The 9,839-nt window shown below is 40.8% G+C and overlaps 1 protein-coding gene across 4 annotated transcripts in view; it reads left to right on the top strand.

Annotated features, from left to right (window-relative positions):
* Nucleotides 1-9,839, top strand: part of MCM9 (minichromosome maintenance 9 homologous recombination repair factor) — a 73,189-nt gene that overhangs the window by 15,689 nt on the left and 47,661 nt on the right. For all 4 annotated transcript variants that reach the window (XM_032780539.2, XM_075063903.1, XM_075063905.1 and 1 more), the window contains exons 4-6: nucleotides 4,905-4,986; nucleotides 6,963-7,163; nucleotides 9,294-9,419. In XM_032780539.2, the coding sequence (XP_032636430.1) occupies nucleotides 4,905-4,986; nucleotides 6,963-7,163; nucleotides 9,294-9,419 (409 nt within the window). The remainder of the gene's footprint in view (nucleotides 1-4,904; nucleotides 4,987-6,962; nucleotides 7,164-9,293; nucleotides 9,420-9,839) is intronic.

The following is a 9,839-nucleotide window of genomic DNA, read 5'->3' as shown; positions in this document are numbered from 1 at the left end:
AGGTCTTTCCCCTCCTCGAAAGGTGAATGCCATCTCTGCCTAACAGTCCTTCCTGGAATAGCATCCCATGGTTGAGGAAGCCAAAGCCTTCCTGGCGACACCATCTTCGCAGCCAGACATTCACCTCCACAGTGCACCTGTCTCTGCCCAGGCCCCTACCTTTGACAGGAAGGATCGTTGAGAATACCACCTGCACTCCAGACTCCATCACCTGTACTCCCAGAGCACTGTAGTCACTCTTGATCTGCTCATTGTCACACCTCGCAGTATCATTTGTGCCTACATGGATGAGTAGCATGGGGTAGTAGTCAGAGGGCTGGATAATCCTCGACAATGCCTCCGTAACATCTGGGATATGGGCCCCCGGCAGGCAGCATACCTCCTTTGATGAAATGTCAGAGAGACAGATGGGCACCTCTGTCCCCCTCAGCAGAGAGTCTCCGACCACCACTACCCTACGTTTCCTGTTCGCAGTGGTGGCAGCAGACCTCTCAGCCTTAGGGGTATGAGGCTTCTCCTTCTCTGCTGTAGGGAGTGATTCCTTCTCTCCTGTATCAAGAAGAGCATAACAGTTTCCTGTTACCACAGCGGGAGGGTTTGGAGCAGGGGTGGAGCACTGCCTGCTGCCCGAAGTAACCAGCTGCCAGTGTCCACTCTGAGCCATCTCCTCCTCCACCAATAGTGTGTCAGCAGTCCTGTGTACTGGGACAGCTACCTCAGCTGTCTCCACCTGGACACTGTCCAGGAATTGCTCGTGGATTCAGATGCTCCTCAACTTAGCCACCTCCTCCCACCTGCTCTCCCACCTGCTGCCTGAGAGATTCCACCACCAGGCACCTTTCACATTGGATGGTCCCCCCAGCCTGGATATCAGTAAGTGGAAATTGCAAGTTACAGTCCCTGCAAAACCACACCAGGATCTGGGTAGAAGCATCCATGCTCAGGCGCTCTGTCTGGCTACAGACGCAGGTGGAGGAGACAGAAGCAATGCTGGCACAGGTGTTGCGGGTCTTCCTAACCATCATAGGCCTCCCTCTGGCAAACTCCCCTATCTGTGACCCCCTGTCTGCTTCACTCCCCTGGTCACTCTGGGGACGGTAGTTATCACAGACCACTTTGCTGCCTTTTTTTTTAAATAAAGGAATAATTGTGGCATCTTTGAAGTCTTGTGGCATTTCTTTACTGTCCCAGATATCAGTAAGGATCTTCTGGAGTGTTGTTATCACTTTTGGACCTGCAGATTTATATATTTATATATTTCTGCTGGTATTCCATCTCTGCCCAAGGACTTTCCTGAGCTCATCAAACTGATTGCCTTTTCTATTTCTTCAAGTGAGGGTGGTGGGTGCTGAATAGGCTTTTGAAGTATCAGATTAATAGCACTTGTTTGAGTTGAGGATTATCTGTTCAGTAACTGGATGAAATGTTCAGCCCATCTCTCTTCCATGCCATGTTTGTCTTTGATGACTGTCCTTCCAGCAGCCATCATGAGTGAACCTGTGCCCACCTTTGAACGTCTGTGGGCTGGCTTCAAGGAATCAAAGAACTTCTTTGTTTCATTTGTTTCTGCATATATTTGAATGTCTTCTGCTAGCTTCTCCCACCATTTATCTTGTATCAAGTGTAGTTGTCTTTGTGCCTTGCTTTGCAGGTGTTTAAATCTGTTTCTCTTTGAGGAGAACTGAATATCATTTTGGCAGATTTGGAAAGCCTAATTTTTTTCTTTCAAGAGTACTGTGATTTCCTCATCATTTTCATCAAAGCAGTCATGGTAAGCCCTTTTCTTCCATCCAAGAACGTCAGTTTGTACCGTACAGGTTTTTGTACTGTCTCTCTAAATTCCTCCTATGAGACAGGTTTATCACCAAACTTGGTCTCTAGTGCACTGTGTAGTGTGTTTCAGTAGGATGCATAATTTAGTTTAACAATATCAGGGCACATCTTGATTGGTATTGGGTGTTTCAGGCATGAGGGTACAATGTTAGATTCAGTATTGACCTAATCATTCTATGATCCATCCAACATTCTGCTCCACGCATGGCTCTGGTGATCCTGACATCCCTTATGTCACATTGTTGGACAATGATGGGCTCTATTAGATGCCATTGTTTGGATCTGGGGTGCATCCATGTAGTTTTATATTTGTCTGCCTGTCTGAAGATGGTATTTGTAATTGTCAGACTATGTTTTGCACCCTTGCTTAGGAATAGGAGACCATTTTAGTTCATTTTTCCAATGCCATTTTTCCCAGTGACACCTTGCCAGTAGTTGTTATCATTACCTACTCTTGCATTGAAATCTCCTAGGATGATTAGCTTGTCACTTTGTGATGTTGATCTGATGAGAGAGTCAAGATCAGAGTAGAACCATTCCTTAGCATCATCAGGGCTTAATAAAGTGGGCACATACGCACTGATGATGGTAGCAAATCGTGACTTATTTAGTGGTAACCAAAGTTTCATGAGTCTTCCATTAGTGCCTATTGAAAAGTCTTCAAGACATTTCAATAGTTTGGTCTTACTGGCAATTCCCACTCCATGGATTCTATCTTTGTGTGGTTCTTTTCCCTTCCAAAAGAAGGTGTAACCCCCAGCCAGTTCTGTAGTAATGTCTTCGTCTGCCAATCTAATTTCACTGAGTGCTGCAATGTCAATGTCATACCAGGCTAGCTCTTTGGAAAGGAGCGCTGTTCGTCTTTCAAACTGAGAGGTATCGTCTTTGTCTGTCATAGTCCTGATGTTCCAAGCAGCAATCTTTAGTGCTTTTTTAGTTGTCTTTGGTTTTCAACTTCGTTGGGGAAAATCTGCCAGCTGTGGTAAACTGTCCTGATTTAATTTGGGCAGGGCACATTTGAGGCACCTTTTCTAGCCCCTTCTCTTACAAAGGGAGAGCAGTGCAATCCTAAAAAGGGCTGCTCTGTCACCTGGGCTGTTACCAAACTCCCCTGCTGCCATTGGGTCAGGGATGGGGGACCAATGTCCCAGGCCACCTGCATGCAGGCTTGTAGCTACAACTACCCAGTAATCATCTTCACTTTTGAAGAGAGAGCTGCATGAATGACGTGTGCGTGAAGTTGATTAAAAAGGGAGAGTCATTGCACTGGGACAATCCCATTCTCTTGTCTGCTGAAGCTTGGCCCAGTGGCACAAAGACTGTTACAACTGGAGGCTTCTTTAGCTGCAGTGGATAGCCATGACTTCTGTAGTGCCCCATCATGCCTTTCGCCTTCCATAATACGTTGCTGTGTAATACAGTAGTAGGTATATGTTATCTGTCTAAGGGCTTTGCTACACAAGGAGTTATTTCAGAATAGTTAATCCCAATTAACTCTTCTTAATTAATTTGATGTGTGTACCCTCTTATTCTGAACAAGAGTACCTTATTCCAAATTAGTTTAATTCACATGGAGTTAATCTGAAATAGTTAATATACTTTAAATTCCTACTTTACCCTATAGTGGATTAATTTTCCTGTGCGGATAAACTCTAAACCAACTGTACATCTGTTTTATATGTGATCATGATACTTGAGATGGCTCCCGTGGAACCAATTTAGCCTAGTTATGGAAAATGCCATCTCTATGGGTGCTGCTGCCCCAAGAGCAAATCTGCAAATATCTACCCCTGCCAGTCTGCAGTCACCTACACAAATGGTCACTGAACATTTTTCTGCCCAAGGCAACATGCAGTCATTTGTATGTAGTCACCCCTGAGGGACTGCCTGTGATTGTTGCTTAACTGGGGAAGTTATAACAAAAACTCAGTATAATGGGCACATACTTGCTCAGTGCCAAGTGGTTAACAGGTGCTTAACCAAGTGAAAAATAGGTGAAAAATTCTAAATTTTGCAAAATTTGAAAAAAAAGAGAAATTGCAGTTAATATTTCCGTTGTTGTATTTTTGTTGAGTACAGTAACATTTTCAGACTTCTTTTAAGCGGCCTATTCTCTTAATTGGGATGATATGATGTCCAATTTAAGAGGGCTCTGAGATGTGTGTATGTATACATCATATATACAAAAACAGAACTGTGTGGAGTGAGAAATGAAAAATATTTTAACAAATTAAGTATAACCAATGACTGAAAAAGTTAAAATATTTCTGATAGCATGTTCCCTATGTTGCATATTCTCTTTTATGCTTAGTCCAGATTTTTAGTTTTATTAGAACTTTATTTTTTTCTTTTACTATGTCACAAATATCTGCACTAAATGCTTTAGATGGAAATCGCCTGGACAAGATTGCATAGCCTTTGCCTTGGAGGAAAAGAAATAAAACAATTACTGATGTACTTGTCAATACCTATTCTCCTGGTTGTGTTGAGTTTTTTTTTTCCTCTGCTGTTGATTTAGTCTTAGGGATTTAAGTGTAAGCTTCTTTCTATCCCTGTCAAATCTTGATTAAATACATGTAGTGCAGTGGCATCTTCCAGTATGTACAGTTAAGAGGAAGTGTTTAATTTTTAAGCAGGCATCAGTGCCTACAGTAAACTTTGTTTATTGAAATCGTTCCTGAAGTAATTCTCAATAACAACAAAAAGTTCCTAGGTTTTTTTTCTGTTATTTTATTTTTGTATAGCTTTATCCAGCAAGGCATTGAAGTTGCTCAGCACCTCCCAGAATATGGCCCCTAGAGATAATTTTAAGGTCCAGTTCTGTTTCCCTTGATGTCAGTGGCAAGATTCCCCAGACTTAATGAGAGCAACTGCATGCTCATTGTATGAGTTCTGTGAGAGAAACTAAGGAGAGATACTCCTTTGCAGGGAAAGAAAGATATTTCTTTGGTGTGCAGAATAATGGTTCTGTTGCAAACCAGACTGGCATGTAAACCAGAGCAACAGCATGTGATTCTTTGGATGGCACCTGCCTGTAATGAATGCCTACTCTTTTTCTTGCTGTCTACTAGGTTCAAAGGCTATCTGTTGGAAGCATCCCTCGTTCTATGGTGGTTGTCCTGGAAGATGACTTAGCGGACAGTTGCAAGTCAGGTGAGGGCAATGGAGTGTTCCTGTGTAAAGTTATATATAGTTTCAGTTACACATTTTTGTACCTTGGGTGTTTTCAAGTTTATATTTCATTTGAAAGAAGGCATCTCCAATAATGCTGTCAGTTTTAAGGGCTTGTCTGATGGGAAACGCTCATGTGTCACTTTGTTATTGTGCTAAGTCAGTGTGTTAACATGGTAAATTAATTCTGTTGCAGAAAACACCATCCCCTTATGTGACATCATAACATTTTGACAGAAAAACATTGCTATGCAATATTTTACGGACTCCAGAAGTTATTTTGAGACCTGTGAATGTCAGGATACTGAATCTCCATTCCTAAACTTGTACAGCCCCAAAGACCTTGAGACTGGTGACAGTACTAATAGTTTAGTGTCCCTTTGGTGGTTTGGGAAACCGTGTATCATAGCTTCCTGTCAAAGAAGGATTGCAGGTAGAAACATCAGCTTAATGTGCAGTGACCTTCAAAAAAGCAAACAACCCATTAGGATGTATGAAGAATGGGATAGAAAATAATATTCAAAATGTTATAAGTCTATTATATAAATGGATAGTACCCCCTCCTCAGCAATATTGTGTTCACTACTGATCACCCGCTCTCAAATGATACAGAGGTCAAGCTTTACCAAAGCCGCACTGGCTGCTGTTGTAGAAAAGAAACAAGACTAGATGGTATAATCCAATATAGCAGCTTCTATGTAATTGGCCGAGACTGATCCAATATAGCAGCAAATTAGAATGAAGTGGGAAAAGGGAGAGTGCACAGAGCCCCTGGTGTGGGAGAATGGGGGACCATGGAATGAGGACAAAACACAGACTCCTTGGGATATAGGGAACAATGGTATGGGGGGAGGGGGACATGGGGAACACACGAGTCTCTTGGCATGTGGTGGTTAGGAAATGGGAGGCACACAGAAGCTCTGGCGGGGGGAAGAATGGCGGACCCTGGTATGGAGGGAGGCAAAAATAGGGGAGGCACACAATGTGGCATGGAGGACAATGGTATGGGAGAAGGAATGCACACACATTGCTGCTGGCATAGAGTAGGGGGCTGGAGGAAGTCCTTGAAATAGGGATGTGGGAGGGTGGCACACCTGGAGCTTATGTGGGGGAATGGAGGGAATGCATGGAGCCCCTGATGTGTCCAATGCATTCAACCTACAGAAACAGCAAAGTGGTTGTATAGAGTTATGGCACCTCTGAACGAAACGAATAGCATAATGCACAGAGTTCCACTTGTGATTTAGATGTCTGTATCAAAACAAAAGAGCAAGTGGAAGTTTTACTATTTACAACAATACAGGTTTTTGACTAATTGTATCTGCAAATCAAAAGGCATGACAAGAATACAAAAAAATAGATATTAAATTATTTAGTAAAACTATCAAATGAAATTTGGTTCAGTTTTAGGTTTAATAAGCCCCAGTGAAAAGATTCTATAAAATATTGCAGGGTTTTTATGAATGCATGAAACCTGAAAGTGAAATTGACTATAAACAAACCTTAGACTAAGTAGTCTTATTTTCATTGACTGAAGCAATAGAGATGAAACGAGTAAATAAAGAGCATTAATAGTAAAAGTAAATAATATACTTTTTAGATGTCACTGTTGCTTGTTAAATAGTTAAGGAATTTTTAAAGTAAGTTTTTGAACCTGATAGTTTTTCTTTATAACTCTTAAGACAGGTTGTATTCATTTCTTTTGTTTGTTTTGGATTCACAATTTAAAAAAAAATGATTACAAAATTTTATTCCCAGCTTTTATTCATAGATATAAAAAAAGGGTACATGATGTTGCCTATTTTAGAGATGCAGTAATTAGAGTAAATTCTTTTTTCCAGCAAGATCTGCTCTACAAAGGCCTAAACTGCCCTATTATGTTTAATTTAGCTGTTAATTTATGTATCTGCATATATTGAGCAGGATGTTAGGGTGACTAATTTTGTCCTTACTCATAGGTGATGACATCACGGTGTATGGAGTGGTAATGCAGAGATGGAAACCCTTTCACCAGGATGTGCGCTGTGACCTAGAGATTGTTTTGAAAGCCAATTACATTCAAGTGAACAATGAACAACTGACAGGGGTTACAGTTGATGAGGAGGTTCAGAAGGAATTTGAAGACTTCTGGGAAAAACATAAGCGTGATCCCTTAGCAGGTTTGTAGATGAAAGTGAAAACAGGAACGATGCTTGGATTCTTGCTGGAAACAACACTGAAAATTATATTATTGACAACGTTTTTCCTTCATTCCCTCATCCCACACTCCTCTTTGGAAGCTATTGGCCCAGTTGTAGTGCACCTTCAGATCCCATTCAGTTCAGGGATGTTGTGCACTCAGCTCTCCTGCTGCTCAGGCCATGTCTCGGGCTGTCAGAGCTTGTCTCAGGCAAACATGACAAACCTTCAAGAACTTCATTTTAAAACTGTGTATAGCATGTGTTTGTGTGCTTGTTTGTCTTGCCATGGCAGTTTAAGGAATAATTTCTTGTTACACACACTTTCTAACAAAGGAATATAAAATTCTTACTTGAAACTAACTTAAAAAATAGGACACACTTAGAATCCACACCAAAACTGTACTTTCATTATTTTAATTTTGAGCCTTATGCCACTGTAGTTTCCACAATGTGTTATGTAGCACTTAACAGGGAGTGAGCCTGAGTCAGAAATGATAAGAGTATTAGAAAAAACACAATATTGTTATGTGCAACAAGAAAAAAAACACAATAGGTCAGTCGCAGCACTGTGAAGTGATGGTTTGGGTCAGATCTGGTTTTAGTCAGCATTGCTCTGTTGACTCTGCTAATAGCTTACAAATATGTCTCTGTGTCTCTGTACCTAATACTTCTGTGAATCTAGATTTATTTATGTGTTTATAACAAGTCACACACCTGCGTAATGTTAAACCCAATCTGTTTCTATAACACTTTTACATATTAAAAACAGCTTTAATTCTTAAACTACAGTTCTTCATACAAGGTCTGTCCTACTGGCATCTTCATAAGAGAAGCAAGATATAACTAGTCTTTGAGGGAAAACTTCATAGTCAAATAAATAAGCACACCAGGTGGCAAACACATTAGGCAATCATGTGCTGTCTTCTTCATGGCCACATACACATTACCCCACAGGAATGCGAACTCTTTCATTAAATGTTTTGTTCTCCCTAGTATTATGGAGTGGTTTTTGGTTGTTTGTGTTTGTTTTAAATTTGAGCTGCTGTGGTTAACTGATGATCTGTATTGTATAAACTCTAACCAGCTACCAGATGTTTGATATGTTCTTCGTTTACACAAAGAGCCTGGTTTGCCATTGTATTACTTTGGATTTACATTGGGGTTATGCTGACATAAAACTGGAGTAATGCAGTGGTGAATCATGCCCTGCATCTTAACCATGCTGCACAGCCCATAGGTATAGCACATCACATCTTACCCAAAGTAGGCCTCACCCTAGCCTTAATATGCTTACCTGCTACCTTTGTAATGGTAAATCCATTAATCTAACACACCATGTCTGCACATACTTACTTCCAAGTATAAAACATCCGTTTTAGGGATTCACAGCACTTCCTTTTCTTTAAGGTCGGTTGCTCAGCTCTGTGTGCTAACAGGGAAGTGTAATATCCTGATCTCTGATGTGCTGCTGGTGTCAGTGCTTCAGAGGGCAGAATTAATTCTGTTACGTCTCTCTTCACTGCCAGAAAAATCAGATGAACAGATTGGAACATTTCAGTTCTTGAGAGAGTATATGGACGGTGAGGGAGAGACTGCATAGAAAAGGGTGAGGAGATAGGGAGATTCAGAAAATAAAAATAGAGAAGAAAGATGAGCCGATTTTCTGCCTCATGTACAGTACAATATATCTTGGCATTAAACACTGGGTTTTTTTAAGTCAGTGGAGTTGTACCAAATTACACCAGCTGTTTTTCTGGCTCTCTGGTTCCTATCTGCACACAATGTACTAGCATTCAAGAGGATAAACAGAGGGGCTATAAGAACTTGGCCTCTGTGGTTTCATCTGTGAACTGAAGTATTCAGTCTCAGGACTTCGTACTGGTGCCCAGCACCCAAGTATCTGCGTGCCTTCCACCTTAAACTGGCATAGCAAGGCCCTTATATTGATTTACTTCAACTGAGGATCTGTTCTGATGACGTTTAGTCTTTAAAGTGAAGGATGTTTGGGTCTAACAGCTGCTTTGGGGGTTTGCCTGAGGGGAGAGTGTTAACTTACATCAGATTTGACTTTAAAATGGTGCTGAGTTCTGCCTTTCACTTCTTTTCTAGGAAGGAATGAAATTTTGGCTAGCTTGTGTCCCCAGGTTTTTGGATTGTATCTCGTGAAGTTGGCTGTAGCCATGGTGCTTGCTGGGGGTGTACAAAGGGCTGATGCTGCAGGAACTCGAGTGAGAGGTTAGTATTCTTGTTTCTAACAGTACATGTCTTCCCTCCATGCATACAAACATTCAAAATGAATATTAGAGCAAATAAAGCTGTAGAAACATAATCATTCTGAGTGAGAATATTGTTTAATCAGCATTTGAGTTTCCTATTTTTAGTTTTACTTTTTTCATTTTTCCAAAATAACTTGCGTGATAGAAACCGGATTTCAATGACCCATTGAATAAAGTATTAAAAACAATTGTGTTAGGTAAAACAGAGGCTCAGATTAAAAGTAGTTTTATAAATGACATTTTAAAATGATTTTGTAGTAGCACATCCCTAATGGTATTTGGCGTCAGAATGGAATATTAATATTTCCATAGTGTGAATCTCTATTCTGCGTTGAAGGGAAAAAATAATAAGATTCCCCCCACTCTACTTTCTAATGCC

The sequence above is a fragment of the Chelonoidis abingdonii genome, chromosome 3 (genome assembly GCF_003597395.2).
Source record: "Chelonoidis abingdonii isolate Lonesome George chromosome 3, CheloAbing_2.0, whole genome shotgun sequence".
Lineage (NCBI taxonomy): Eukaryota > Metazoa > Chordata > Testudines > Testudinidae > Chelonoidis > Chelonoidis abingdonii.
Note: the sequence above shows the minus strand (reverse complement) of the source record. Positions and strands in the feature narration are given on the sequence as shown.